At 42.5% G+C, this 15,634-nt stretch overlaps 1 protein-coding gene across 10 annotated transcripts in view; it reads left to right on the top strand.

Annotated features, from left to right (window-relative positions):
- The window catches only part of cadps2 (Ca++-dependent secretion activator 2), a 725,177-nt gene that overhangs the window by 464,230 nt on the left and 245,313 nt on the right, over nucleotides 1–15,634 (top strand). For all 10 annotated transcript variants that reach the window (XM_063058146.1, XM_063058145.1, XM_063058142.1 and 7 more), the window contains exons 9-11: nucleotides 6,110–6,176; nucleotides 7,410–7,518; nucleotides 8,866–9,078. In XM_063058146.1, coding sequence (XP_062914216.1) covers nucleotides 6,110–6,176; nucleotides 7,410–7,518; nucleotides 8,866–9,078 — 389 coding nt within the window. The remainder of the gene's footprint in view (nucleotides 1–6,109; nucleotides 6,177–7,409; nucleotides 7,519–8,865; nucleotides 9,079–15,634) is intronic.

The raw sequence follows: 15,634 nt of genomic DNA, 5'->3' as shown, positions 1-15,634 counted from the left end.
TCATCCACAGAACCTCCTTTCTCTTCCCCTAACCAATGAATCCCCTATTACTACAGCTCACCTCTTCTCTCCCTTTTCTTTATGAGCCACAGAGACAGACTCAATGTCAGAGACATGACGTCTATGGCTTTCCTCTGCTCCGTCAACCACCCGGCCCCCCAAAGCATTATACCTGTTGTAGAGGAGAATTTCAACAAAGGTACTGTGCAGTGGCTATTTATCCCCTTTCCCCCTCCTGACGGTCATCCATTTATCTGTGTCCTGCACCCTGGGTGTAACAGCCTCCTCGTACATTCTGTCAATCAGCCTCCCAAATTAGCCACACAAGTATAAAGTGAAATAAGCAGGAGATGGATGCTGTTTTCCTGCGACAATGCTTTGTGTAGATGCGCTCAATGGTGGGGAAGGCTTTAGCCATGATGGACTGGGCTGTAACAAGTACACTTTGTAGGATTTTCCGTTCAAGGGCAGTGGTGTTTCCATAGCAGGCCGTGATGCGGACAGAAAATATACTCTCCAATACACATCTATAGAAGTTTGTCGAAGTTTTAGATGTCATGCCGAATCTTCGCAAACTCCTAAGGAAGTAGAGGCACTGCCGAGCTTTCTTTGTAATTGCACGTACATGCTAGGACAAGTCCTCCGAAATAATAACACCAAGGAGTTTAAAGTTGCTGACCCTCTCCACCAATGAGGACTGGCTCATGGACCTCTGGTTTCCTCCTCCTGAAGTCAGTAATCAACTTCTTGGTCTTGCCGATATTGAGCAGGAATTGCTGTGGCGCCACTCAGCCAGATATTTGATATTTTCTATATGCTGATTCATAGCCACCTTGGGGTCGCCCTACAACAGTGGTGTTGTCAGCAAACTTGAGTATGGCATTGGGGCTGTGCTTAGCCTCACAATAATAAGTATAAAGCGAGCAGAGCAGTGGGCTAAGTACACAGCCTTGTGGTGCACCTGTTTGGTGCAGCTGATGTTGTTACAAATGGCGTCGACCAATTAGGAGATCAAGGATCCAGATGCACCAGGGAATATTGAGACCCAGTCTTGGTGCTTTGTGATGAGTTTTGAGGGGATGATGGTGGTGAATGCTGATCTGTAGTCAATGAAGAACATCCTGATATATGCAACTTTATTGTCCATGTTTTCCAGAGTTGAGTGAAGAGCAATGAAATGGCATTAACCTGTTGTTACGGTGGGCAAATTGGAGTGAATCTAGATTACTTCTAGGGCAGGAGTTATATGCTTCATCACCAGCCTCTCAAAGCACTTCATCATAGAAGATGTAAGTGCTACTGGATGATGGTCATTGAGGAAGGTTACCATGTTTGAAGCAGATGGGTACCTCAGATTGCCTGAGCAAGAGGTTGAAGCCTTCTGTAAACACTCCAGCCATTTGATTAGTCCAGGTCTTTAGTCCTCAGCCAGGTATGTCACTGGGCCAGATGCTTTCCATTGATTCATTCTCCTGAAGGATGTTATTATGTCATCCTCAGTGAGCCCCTCATGACTTTGTAAAGATCTGTAAGGTCACCCCTCTGCCCTCTTTTCTCCTGCAAAACCTCTGCAATCTCTCCTTTTACCTCAGTCACTCCAGTCTAAGCAATGTTCCTGTGACTCTTGTCTGCACCTTCTCTAACTTAATCACATCTGTTCAAGAGCATGGTAAGCAAAAATGCACGCAGTATTCCGTTTGTCTCCTCACTAATAATTTGTACAAATGTAAGAAATTGTATCATCTCCTATACTCAATGCCCCAACTGATTACAGGCAACAATATCAAATGACTTGTTCATCACTCTGTCTAACTGTGTCAGGGAACTATGTATTTGTATGCCAATGTCTCCCTGTTCAGTAACACTTCCCAAGGCCCTGTCATTCACTGTGTATGTCCTGGCCTGGTTTAAATTCCTAAAATGCATTATTTTGCACTTGTCTGAATTAAATTCCATTCCTTTACCCACTTTCTCTGTTGATCTTGATCCTTTTGTAACCTTAGATAACCTTATGCATTGTCCACTATTTACAATGGTGTCACTTGCAAATTTACAAATCAGTCTCTTCCAAATCATTAATATTGTGACACTCAGGGGTGGAGGGAGGGTAGAGGGGGGATGTGGTCAACAGCCAGCCCCTGAATTTCTTATTGTTTATTGTTCTTGTGTTTAAATGCTTTCGTGGGATTATGGTGGGACGTTCCAGTTCATTTATTCTTACAATGTAGCTTGGGTTATACGGTTATTTGCTTGTGTATTTGTGGGTCACCCTAACTGTAACTGGGGTGTGTGATGGTCACTTCCCCCGTCTGTATGAGACTGGTTGAGTTCACTCTCTAGGTCAGGGTGCCCGGTCTGTTTTGTGTTTATCACAATAAAACGGTTGTTGAGTTAACAAGCTTCCTCGTCTGTCATTATGGAGCAAATGCTCACCATAATTTGTACGATGAAAGGTAACAGATCCAGCACCAATTCCAACAGTCAACAGACCTCTAATCCGAAAGGCAACTCTCCACTGCCAGCCCCTGCCTCCAACCATTCTGGCAAATTTTGTATCCACTCTAATACTTAACCCTGGATTACATGTATTCTAAACTTCTGGGCCAGTCTGTCATGTAGGAACTTATCAATTATCTTGTTATAGTGAACAAATACCGTGTCCATTGCCCTGCCCTTGTCAACCCTCTTTGTCACAGCTTCAAAAATTTTAATCAAATTTGTGAAACATGATTTCCCACAAACAATGTCATGCTGACTATCCCTGATTGGTCCTTACCTTCCCAGATGCAAATAATTCCTAACCCTCAGCAGGCTGTAGTTTGTTGGATTGTCCTTACAGCCCTTCTTAAATAAAGGCACAATGTTAGCCATCCTGCAGTCTTCCACAGTTTCACTTGTGGCTAACAAAGATCTCTGTCAGGGCTCCTGCTCCTGGACTGCATACACCTCCATTGGAATGTAGTTATGTTTTGGTGTAGCACTGTTCTATTCCCTGAATTCAGTATGTTCCATTTCCTTCTCACAGTAAATACAGACAGAACACATTCATTTAAAACTTTACCCATCTCCTGTGGCTCCACACTTACAATCTCTTCTTATTCTGGCTTCTTCCCCCTCACTTTCCAATCATGTTGAAGGGTCTCAGCCCAGAAATTGACTGTTTATTTCCCTCCATAGATGCTGCCTGATCTGCTGTGTTCCTTCAGCATTTTGTGGATGTTGCTCAACGTTTCCAGCATCTACAGAACTCTTGTGTTGATGAATTAGTTTTTCAAATGAAGATTTTTTAAAAGTCGACATAGACTTATTTCTGTAGTTACTCATGCAAATTCTAAGTGACAACAGGGGAAAACATGTAAGAGAAGGCTCCAGAAATACCTTTAGCAAATTTTCATCACATAAAACATCTTGAGAGGATTTTCATGTTATATTCTCTCTCTCTCTCTGCACTTCCCTCTACAGCAAAACCACAGAAACCCAAAACACCCATTGTATGCAAGCAGTTTCATACCTAATGTTCATCCTGATTAAGCGATAGCCTGAAAATAGTAAGAGGTTGTCATTTCTGATGAAATTATTGTGAATTTTCAGCTTAAAATTTCAGTAGAAATACACAATTTCCATAGGTGATTCAGAAATCCAACTAAACCACTTCCAGTGCACTTTTGTGACTTAATGTACACGTTTGTCAGTCAGTTCATTTGACAATATATTTTTAATTCGCACCCTGCATGTGGGCATTGCTGGCAATGTTAATGGATACTGCTAACCTATAATTGTACTGAAGAAGGTGGTCATGGTGTGAATCCTTGAATGGTTGCATTTCTGAGTGGGCATGGTATTTTGGACATTCCGGTAGGTCTGGAGTATCAGCATTTTGAACCCTTTACCTGCATCAAACCTGGATATTTTGTGAGTTACCAGTGTTACGCTTCTACAATTCAAGGCTTCAAAGCTATGTTGAAGAAGAGTCAACACATTGCTGCAAAATCATTTGTAAGTGGGACATATCACTTGCACGAAGGAGCTGTAGTGGAAACAGTGGCTGTAGGGTGGTAGATGGGGTGTTAATCAAGCAGGCATTTTTCTTTTCCTCTGTGATGTTGAGCTTCTTCAGTGCTGCTGGAACCATGCTCATCCAGAGCAGACAGCAGGTAGTTCATCACACTCCCTCCTGGTGGGAGAGGCTGGATATGAATTCCTCATACAGGATACTCCAGTGTGCTTCAGTATTTTTGTAAAGCTGGGACATTTGAATTTTTGCCAAATAGTAGTCAACCCATATCCAGCTCCATGACATTGATTGTAAAGGTAACCTCAGTGTTCCCAGGTCATGCAAGGTTGAATATTTTCCATCCTTTGATGCCTAACATGGATTGCTTCATTATGTGAGATACAGTCTAGATGTCCTGCAGTTCTTATTGAATAATCCCACTTCTGACTAAGTGATGGAGAGAAAATACTAGCCAACTGAAAATGGTTTGTTATAGGACACTACCTAATAACCTCCCTTTGCATTGCCCTGGTGCTGAAGTGATTGGCCTCCCACAAACACAAGTACTTTTGTTGCATCAGCTCTCAGTATTCCTTGTGCTTTCCGTTGGACTCAATTTTAAAAAATCGCCTATATGTGAAACTTGCCCAAGAAAGCATGAAACTCGGGTATCGTGCCAAGGATCCAACTTCTTTGTCCATGTTTATACCGAGATCATAATGAGGCTTGTAACAAAGTAGTCTTTGCAAACTCCAAACGGAGCACCAATTAGTAGTGATTTACATTTTACATGGGGAGAATTGCAATAAGTTCTGTTATAGTGAAAATCTCAAGAAAAGGCTCAGATAAGACATCCACTACCCTTGACTTAGTGCAAGGGCAGAGCTCAATCATACTGATCTGGAGAACTTGATACAAAATAGGATACATTTTGTACCTGCCTCGACGTCGTTAAATGAGCCATGGTTGGCTTGTGCAGCATAACTTCATTCAGCCTGGATTGGAAAAAAAATTGTTTCCCTATTTTATTGAATATTAATGCTTTATTCTTTAATTTCCCTAACAAGCAAGTTTAAAGCAGTATCACTGATCATCCTACATACTGAAGAACAGTTAAAGGGGCCTTTATCAGCAGGCTGTCAAAGGTTAGTGAAGAGGTCCAAGCCAGGGCCTCAAGATTCACCTGAAACCTCATATCAGGCTACTTTGCAGGATAGCTGTGGTAGCTTGATATGACCCGCAGGAGCACTAAAAGGGTCATGTGGTTATGGGAATAGTGTGAAGTCTGAATACAAGCACAATCCAGCCCATTGTAAGAACTAGTCGATTGCCCATGCTTACAGTATCTTACCCATTGTGGGTTGACTTGAGCCAAGACAACGGAAGCCACCAGAAAAAGAGATGGAACAATAATTAAAGCTTAGATTAGATTTAGATTGCGAGGACACGCAGTCCTCTTTTATTGTCATTTAGTAATGCTCTGTATTTTTCAAGCATTTCAATAATAGGTTTGAAATATAACGTACTGCAATGATAGTGGAAGTGTGAAGGGCATTCTAAAATGATTTTGTCTCTGTTTTTCTATTTTTGTAAGATTTTGCCATGTATGTAATGATAATGTGATACTTCCATCCAATATTTCTTGACTCATAATTTGCTCCTCTGCCATCCTTTCCTTAAGATGTTAGTTCCCATTATTTTGTGTGTTCTGTGCAAAACACTATCCCTATTTACAAATTAACACTTTGAAAAAAATCATGTTTTGCACAAAGTAGACATCAAAGTAAAAAAATTAATGACGATCTCATTGACAATTGTATGACTTTCCTCCTATTGTCTTGACAGAGTAAGAACACTCTGCAAATTAGCTTTGCCTCCAAATGACTGGGGCACGCAGTCAGTACCTGATGCAGATTAACCAGGTTTTTCCAGATTGATCGCTGGGCCTGGCACCATTGTAGCTCACATCATTGAGTAATCCCTTGAATCTTCTGAAATCTCCGTCTGACCATCTCCTTGACATAAACAAGTACCTGGAGAAAAAAATGTTTATTATTTACCACATCAAAAAGGGTTGTTGTCTATATGGAGTAAATCATGTTTCTCAATTTGCAGATACCTATATGCATTTGGGCAAAAGGTTTGGAAGAGGTGGAAGAAGAGATATTTTGTCCTCGTTCAGGTTAGCTTTCTTATTCAATTCTTGGGATGTGGGCATTGGTGGCAAAGCTGATATTTACTGCTTATCGCTAACAACCCTGGAAGAGATTATGGTAAGCTGCTGTTCAGTTAAATGCATCTTTTCTTCCAAGGTTGTCTTATGATTTTGCAATTATCTTGGAATTTTTGGAAAAGATGAACATATTAGGTGTTTTTTTTCTATTCTGTTTGATTCATGAGCAACAAAATAATTTCAACACAGTCATGAGCATATCAGATTCTTCCTGCCCTGTTGACTGTTCCAGTGCCTTTTGTTTCAATTCACTGATAACCCTGCACCAAGGGGAAGAATGAGTTGAAGGAGAGACACTCTGTGCTTCATCTTTTAAGAATGCAAACATGTAGAATCAGGAGTATTAGTCAGACTTCATGTTTCATCCATCATTTGATCATGAGAGATCTTTTACTTCAGTGTCAGTTTCTTATACTTCTCCCATTGATTCTATGTAATACACACAAAATGCTGGAGGAACTCAGCAGCCTAGGCAGCATTTATGGAAAAAAAAAATAAACTGTTGGCGTTTTGGGCTGAGACCCTTCATCAGGGCAGTTCTGATGAAGGGTCTTGGCCCAAAACATCGACTGTTTACTCTTTTCCATGGATGCTGCCTGGCCTGCTGAGTTCTTCCAGCATTTTGTGTGTATTACTTTGATTTCCAGCATCTGCAGGTTTTCTCTTGTTTGCCTATTGATTCTATTATGATTATTATTCTACTATGGATCTTTTGAGTATGCCAGCAAGAAAATGAATCCCAGGGTTTATATGATTTCATATATGTACTTCGATAACAAATTTACTTTGACTTTTGGAATCTATCTTGCCATTCTGCATCATGCTAGAAATGAGGATCAGCATGAATTAACGCTAGTACCCGAGGAATAATAATTCACTGTTTCACAATAAAGTATGAGGAATACAATATACCATCAGGAGGGAGAGGGAATCGTTTGTGTAAAAGGATGATCTGGATGCAGAAATTCCTAAAACTTTTGTGTGAATGAAAGAACATGTAATACCTTTGCATTTCAACTCTGCCAATCAAAGCATTTAATCAAAGGAGATAAACATGCACATTGTAATTATTCAGTATAATACTGCAAATGAGAAAATGTTCTTGTATTATTTTTGTGCTGTTTTCTGTTCTTAAGGGAGCTGGTGTCCTTGAGGCTAAATTTGTGTTGCTTATTGTTTCAGGTTAGCCAATACACATTTGCCATGTGCAGCTACAGAGAAAAGAAATCTGAGCCCCAGGAGTTAATGCAGCTGGAAGGATACACAGTGGACTACACAGAGCCACAGCCAGGTATCGCTGTCAGAGGAAAAAAACAATTGACTAATTTGTGCTTGTGAATAAGAATGTTTCATTGCAATAGAAGGGGGTAGAATCCACTGGAGATTCTGCTTTCTGAAGTGTTTTTCTTGGTGTAAGAGGCATGTGGATCACAGTTGGTCTGTGCTTTTTCTGTGGCAAAGTGCAAATTTGCTACCTTCAGCAGCTTCACACGTTTTGTTTGCTGCTGCTGTTTTTGGATCTGTACAATTGCGTTCTGTACAACAAAGAAATATAAGTGGTACATTTTGTGATGTTTCTCATCAAAGCTGCATATTGTTTTCAATTGCTAAAGTAGTTGGGAGTGTGAGTTGGAGGTGGCCAGTAGGGAGACAGTTGCTGAGTTATCATTAGTTGGACAGCACTGTCAAAAAGTATAAAAATGTCATAGTAATGACAAATGTTTCTAAAGTGGGGTTAAATCCTTCCGTTAATAAAACATTCTCTGGACTACTGAGTGTTAAATCAGTTTTTTATCTGATTACATTGCCAAGTTTTAGCAGGCCTCTGCTGTTAAATGTAGGGTGAGTAAGGGAATAAAATCAGTCACTTTACCTACTAAGTGAGGAAAAATAATCATAGTTCACTTAAACAATTATGATAAGCTTAAGTAAACTTAAAACTGCTCACAATCAAATTTTTAACACAATGACAAAACAGGTAAAAACTACTCAAGAAATTTCAGCCAACATATTGTGTTGGAGAACAACTTACATTTATAGCCCCAGTATTATAATATTGTAAGGCATGAAAATGCCCGGCGCTGGCCTCAGGTCTGAGTCGACATCATCATCATCATTATAATATGGAATACAGAGTAGCCTGTTCGTGCTTCACAGGCTTCTACAAGTAGCAAAGTGGCTGAAGAGAAAAGATCTCCTGATCCTCTTCAGAGTAGATGTATTGGATCTCTAAGAGTGAAGATTGGACTTCTCTCACAACATCACCTCAGAAAGACAGCACCTCTGGGAGTGCAGTTCTTCCTCAGCACTACACAGAAGCATCCCCCTGGATTTTCATGTTAAAGTTCCCATATTGGGAGTTAATTGCATAACCTTCTAACTGAACAGATAGAGTGTGCTTCATTCTGTGAATGAAGGATTAAGCAGTGGAAAGCTTATTTGCAGTGAATGTGCTGAGGGTGTGCAATGCACTGGACAAATTATCCTTAAATTACTATGTTTTCTTGAATTAAAAAGGATGCAGGAAATGGAAATTAAACAAATCCCAAGTCCAGAAGAATTTGAAGAGTTAACGTTTTAGACAGGAGCTGTATGTACAAAATTAATGCATTGCCTCATTATTGCATTTTACTTACAGGCCTTAATGGTGGTCGGGCATTCTTTAATGCAGTGAAAGAAGGTGACACTGTTGTGTTTGCAAGCGATGATGAGCAGGACCGAGTGTTGTGGGTTCAAGCTATGTACAGAGCTACAGGCCAGTCCTACAAACCCGTCCCTCCGTCACAGATCCAGAAACTGAATGCAAAGGGAGGAAGTGCACAGTTACCAGATGTGCCTATCTCTCAGTTCTGTGAGTATGCCAGAAACCATTTCATTTCAATTCTAATTTTGAATCAGCTTCATTCACGCTGTTTTCCAATCAAACAATGCTTAAGTGTCTGAAGGCAACAGATAGTGAGACTCTATTATCCTTTTCAACTACTGCAATGTGCTGACACTGTTAAAGTTTCTAATTTTTATTCTTTGTGTATATATTTTTTGCTAATGGGAGGAATTTAAGCTTTTGCTAGTTTAGCAGCAACTGTGGATATTCGAATGGGAGGACAGTGAAAGAGGTCTGAACAGATCTTCAATGACGATTTAAAAGATCAGAAACCTTCTTGGAGAAACATACTAAAAGTCTTCTCTTTTAGCCACAATTGTTATTGAAACAATGTTTTTGTACTGTTTGATGGTTCACTGCACATTTCAAGCTATATGTGTTTGCATTCTGAATCAGCGTGCTTATGGTGCTGCAGCAAGTCAGTTTCCTGTACCTCACCATACGTGCATATGTCGGTAGACTTCACTTGATTATCAAATGTAGACAGCAAAGTTTCCTGAGGTGATGCTCAGAGGACAATAGTAAGTAGCTCAGTAAATACTATGGCATAGAAAATAAAATTTGAAAAATCTAAAAAAATACAGGATAAGATGTTAATATCCCTCCTGCCAATAGGTCGTGAGCACTTGTGCAAGACCACTTTGATTTTGGGAGTGGCACAGGGCTGACACACAGGGGTTTTCAAGTGGGCACCCTCCTTTTTCGATCTTCCATCGATTTGCCCACTACATCTCTGGAGGGCTTGACGATGACTTCTGACATCCCAGAGTCACCACCCCCCCCACCCCGGTTGTGTCCTCCCACTCTCTTGATGCTATCTTGGAGCCCAGGAGAGGTCTTTTCGCTTGATCCAAAGCCATTGACTGCTTCTTTCCACCGACTCTGATGTGGTTGTGACGGTTTGCAGTACAGTCTGACCGTGGATCCCTAGCTCCTTCAGCAATTTGACGGTGATGTGGCTATAAATCCCCTGCAACCCACTTCCACAAGACTAACTTTGGTTTTCCACCCCATCGCTGAGCCTCAGCTGCTAGAACTGCATAGCGTCATCTCTTGCGCTCCTGTGCTTCTTAAGCTTTAGTCCTCCCATGGGACTGAGTTCCACGATGTAGATGATCTGTAAGGATTTGGACCAGACAACCAAATCTGGCCTAAGGTTGGTGATAACAATTTCCAGAGGAAAGATGAGTTTTTTTTGACATCCACCAATATTATCCAGTCACGGGCTATGTTCATCTGTCTTGATTCTGGCTTAGGAGGGAGAGATTAGTTGGTCTGTTTCCTCCCTCCTGGATGAATGCTGCTGGTGACAAACACTGCTGGCTTTCATGAGGGAAAGGAGTTGGTTGCTATCCTTTGGGTCTCAATTGCATAATACTGTAATTCTGTCCAGAGTTGGCAATTGAAATTTGACTTCACTTGCTTGAAGCACAATTAAAAATTAGTTCTGGATTTTTCCATGTTACTCCAGAATGTCAGGATTTACCCAAAGTAATTTCACCCATGTACACCTCAGTGAGTGACAGGGTGATACACCAGTAAGCTCTCCAAGTTCGGTTTCGGCCTTTGATGCTCTCTGTGTGGAGCTTGAAACTTCTCGTGAATGTATTGGTGCTCTGCTTTCCTCCCACATACAAAGTATAATTTTGAGTTAATGGGCTGCTGTAAATTCTTCCAAATATAGATTATGAATCGAAAAAATGGTCTAATAGGCTTGTGAGCCTCATGATCTTAGGTCAGGTTGACAAACAGAGTAAAAGACATAAGTGTTACATGTCTACAGGGGAATGGAACTGATGGGGTTTCTCTGTTGAGAACTAACGTACACTGTTGGGCAGACTGGTCTCCTTCTGTGAGAAGTCGTTTGATCGTCACCTCAACTCCAGAATCCTACCACCATCAAATCCTACCAAGCCCAGCTCCCCAAACTTCAGTCATCCTGACTTTTCAGTCCATCAATACTCTGATTCCCTGGTCCCACTCTGCCCATTTCCCTCTTTACAGCCATCTGAGTGGCCTGTTCCTCAAGTCAGTAACACCCAAGAGACCTACTAATAGTGGCACTAATCTCCACCGCATCACAGCCCTCCAAATGCTTCCTTGGTCCGAAGGTTTAGTCTTTCTGAAAGAACACCCCTCAGCACAATTCTTACAGCACATCCCTTCTACGCATAACCTCTCCCTCTGTATCCGAATACCTAGCCAAACCACCCTTATAATTTCACTTAGTTGTGATGTAATATGCAAACTGTAAGATTTCCTCCTCTACTTACTTTTAATAAAGTTGTAAATGTGATTATTAACGTATTGTTGGATCTATTTGTCACATAATGGGTACAGGATGGTGCAAATAATGCCAAGCATGTGTGATTTACATTCATGTTGATTTTTACTTCTGAAAACACACTGCAATCCATATATTTCACTCAAGTCAATGGGTTAAACAGCAAATTAAAAGACTTGTTGTCATTTGCCCTACCCTGTATGTTAGTCATTCGTGAAGTAACAAGGTTGTATGCAGGAATTTTACATGAAAACCTACTGAAAATTCAAGTGTGCTTATGGTTTTGGTTGTATTCTGCAATCTGTATTAGTTCCTTATCGTTCTGCGACCATTCAGGACAAACGTAAGAAATAGGAGAGAGATTAGGCCTCCTGACCCATCAAGCTTGCTCCACCATTCAATAAGATCATGGCTGATCTGGCTGTGGACTCAGCTCCCCACATCTGCCGTTAGTTAATCCTTACCCATAATGTTTAATGTCCCCACTATGCAAAACATCTGTTTAACTGTGTCTGTGGCATAGTAATGTAGTGGTTAGCACAACACTTTACAGTGCCTGCGACCTGGGTTCAATTCCCACCTCGTTTGTATGGCGTTTGTATGTTTTCATCGTAACTGCACGGGATACCTCCAGGTGCGCCAGTTTCCTACACCTACCGATTGGTAGGTTAATTGGTCATTGTAAATTGTCCCGTGATTAGGCTAGTGTTAAATGCAGGATAGCAGGGCTGCACGGCTCAAAGGGCCGGAAGGGTTTATTCTGCAGTGTATCTCAATAAATAAATAATTGAGTTAATTGAGCTAATAGGTCTTCTTGCCAACTTGAACTGGTGGCCATTCTCCACTGAACTCTCTGATTAACAAGGAGCTTTCATTCACAGAACTGCCACTCACCAGATGCTTTTGTTCATCGCACCATTCTCCATAAACTCCAGAGACTGTTGTGCATGAAAATCGCAGGAAACCAGCACTTTCTGAGATGTTCGAAGTATCCTGTGTGGCAGCAACAATAATTCTATGGTCGAAGTCACTCAGATTGCATTTCTTTCCCATTCTGATGTTTGTTCTGAACAACTGAATCTCTTGACCATGTCTGAATAGTTTTTCTGAGTCATAGAACAACACAGCTTAGAAATGGGCCCTTTGGCCCATCTAGTCTGTGCCCAACTCTTAATCTGCCTAGTCCTATCGACCTGCACCTGGACCATAGCCCTCTATACCCTTCCATCCATGTGCCTATTCAAATTTCTCTTAAATGTTGAAATGGAACCTACATCCAGCAGTCGCATCGGCATCTTGTTCCATACTGTCACTACCCTCCGAGTAAAACAATTCCCCCTGATGTTCCCCTTAAATATTTCACCTTTCAATCTTAACCCATGACCTCTAGTTCTAGTCTCACCAAACCTCAGTGGGAAAAGCCTGCTTGCATCTACCCCATCTGTATCGCACATCATTTTGTATAGGTCTATCAAATCTCCCATTTTTCTTCACTCTAGGGAATGAAGTTCTAACCTATTCAACCTCTTCCTATAACTCAGGTCCTCATCCTTTTCTCTGTACTCTTTCAATCTTATTGATACCTTTCCTTTAGGTAGGAGACCAGAAGTACATACAGTAGTCCAAATTAGGCCGCACCTACTTCTCATACAACTTCAACAGAACATCCCAACTCTTCACTCAATGTTTTGATTTATGAAGGCCAACGTGCCAAAAGCTCTGTTTATGACTTTCTCTCTATCTGTGACACAACATTCAATAAATCATGGACCTGTATTCCCAGATCCCTCTGTTCTACCACATTCCTCAGTGCTCTACCACTCATGTGACAGTCCTGCCCTAGTTTATCCTCCCAAAGTGCAGCTTTTCACATTTTTCTACATTGAATTCCATCTACCTTTTTTCAGCCCATTTATTCCAGCTGTGTGTACTGATTACAGAAACTTTCCTGAACATATTTGATAAGCTTTTTTTCCAGCCAACCCTTTTACAGTATGGGAGTCCCAGTAAATGCATGGAAAGTTAAAATCGCGTACTATCATAACCTAATGTTTCTTGCAACAGTCTGCAATCTCTCTACAAATATGCTCCTCTAACTCCCATGGACTATAAATTGGTCTCTAATATAATACTGTTAAGGTGGTCATCCCTTTCCTGTTCCTTCGTTCTATCCACCAAGCCTCACTAGATGAACTTTTCAGTGTGTCCTAATAGAGCACTGCTGTGAAATTTTCCCTAACTCCCTTATCAGCAATACACCCACCCCTACACCCCTTTAATCACTCCTACTCTATCGCATATAAAACAAAGGAACCCTGGAATACTGAGCTGCCAGACCTGCCCCTTCTGCAACCAAGTTTCACTAATGGCTGCAATGTCAGAATTCCACATGGTGGTCCATGTCCTAAGCTCATTTGCCTTTCCTACAATACTCCTTGCATGGAAACATACCTAAATCAGAACACAGTCCTTCGTCAGGACTGTAGAGGGAAGGGGCAGAGGCCCTATAAATAAGGTGGGGGGAGGGTGGGAAGGAGAAGGCTCCAGGTGAAATTCTCTCCCCTTTCTCGATCTCTCGGTCTCCAACTCTGGAGACAGACTGTCCACTGACATCTTCTACAAGCCCACTGACTCTCATAACTACCTCAACTGTACCTCTTCCCACCCCACCACATGCAAAAATGCCATTCCCTATTCCTAGTTCCTCTGTCTCCACCGCATCTGCTCCGAGGATGAGGTTTTCCGTTCCAGGACATCTCAAATGTCCTCTTTCTTTAAGGATCATGGTTTCCCTTCTGCTGTCATCAATGATGCCCTCACCCGCATCTCCTCCATTTCCCGCACTTTGGCTCTCACCCCATCCTCCCGCCACCACAACAGGGACAGAGTTCCCCTTGTCCTCACCTACCACCCCAACGGCCTCCGGATCCAGCACGTTATCCTCCGCAACTTCCGCCACCTTCAACAGGACCCCACCACCAAGCACATCTTTCCCTCTCCACCCCTCTCCGCTTTCCGCAGGGATTGGTCCCTCCGCGACTCCCTGGTCCACACGTCCCTCCCCACAGATCTCCCACCTGGCACTTATCCCTGTAAGCGCAAGTGCTACACCTGTCCCTACACCTCCTCTCTTGCCACCATTCAGGGCCCCAAACAGTCCTTCCAGGTGAGACAACACTTCACTTGTGAGTCTGTTGGGGTCATCTATTGCATCCGGTGCTCCCGGTGCGGCCTCCTGTACATCGGTGAAACCCGACGCAGATTGGGAGATCACTTCGTCGAGCACCTCCGCTCCGTCCACCAAAACAGACAGGATCTCCTAGTAGCCACCCACTTCAACTCTGCTTCCCACTCCCATTCAGATATGTCCATACATGGCCTCCTCTACTGCCATGATGAGGCTAAACTCAGGTTGGAGGAGCAACACCTCATATACCATCTAGGTAGTCTCCAGCCCCTTGGTATGAATATAGAATTCTCCAACTTCCGGTAATTCCCTCCCCCTCCCTTCCCCTATCCCTGTGTCACTCTGCCCCCTCCCCCAGCTGCCTATCACTTCCCTCATGGTTCCGCCTCCTTCTACTACCCGTTGTGTTTTCCCCTATTCCTTCTTCACCTTTCCTGCCTATCACCTCCCTGCCTCCCCTCCCCCATCCCTTTATCTTTCCCCTTACTGGTTTTTCACCTGGAACCTACCAGCCTTGTCCTTCCCACCCTCTCCCCACCTTCTTTATAGGGCCTCTGCCCCTTCCCTCTACAGTCCTGACGAAGGGTTCTGGCCCGAAACGTCAACCGATCCTTTCCACGGATGCTGCCCGACCTGCTGAGTTCCTCCAGCGTGTTGTGAGCGTTGCATAAATCAGAACATTAGTCACACTATGCTCAAACTTCTGATTCCTGACTTTCTTTGTAGGCTTAACATCTTTCGCCACAGCCACTCAGGCCACTCAGCCATTCCACTATTTGCTCTGGTTCCCATCCCCCTGTAACTCTAGTTTAAAGCCCCCCCCCTCCCCGTTTAGTGCTAGCAAACCTTCCTGCAAATGTACTGGTCTCCCTTCAGTTCCGGTGCAAACCGTTCCTTCCCTTGTCCCAGCTTCCCTGGAAGAGAGCCCCATGATCCAAAAATCTAAAGCCCTCCCTCCTGGATCATCTCCTCAGACAAGTGTTAAACTGTATGATCTTCCTTTCTCTGCCCTCACTAGCACGTGGTACTGTCTGATATCTTTTGTAACTCTA

Source organism: Mobula hypostoma, chromosome 9, assembly GCF_963921235.1.
Source record: "Mobula hypostoma chromosome 9, sMobHyp1.1, whole genome shotgun sequence".
In the NCBI taxonomy this organism is placed as follows: Eukaryota; Metazoa; Chordata; class Chondrichthyes; order Myliobatiformes; family Myliobatidae; genus Mobula; species Mobula hypostoma.
This window is presented reverse-complemented; position numbering and strand designations above follow the sequence as displayed.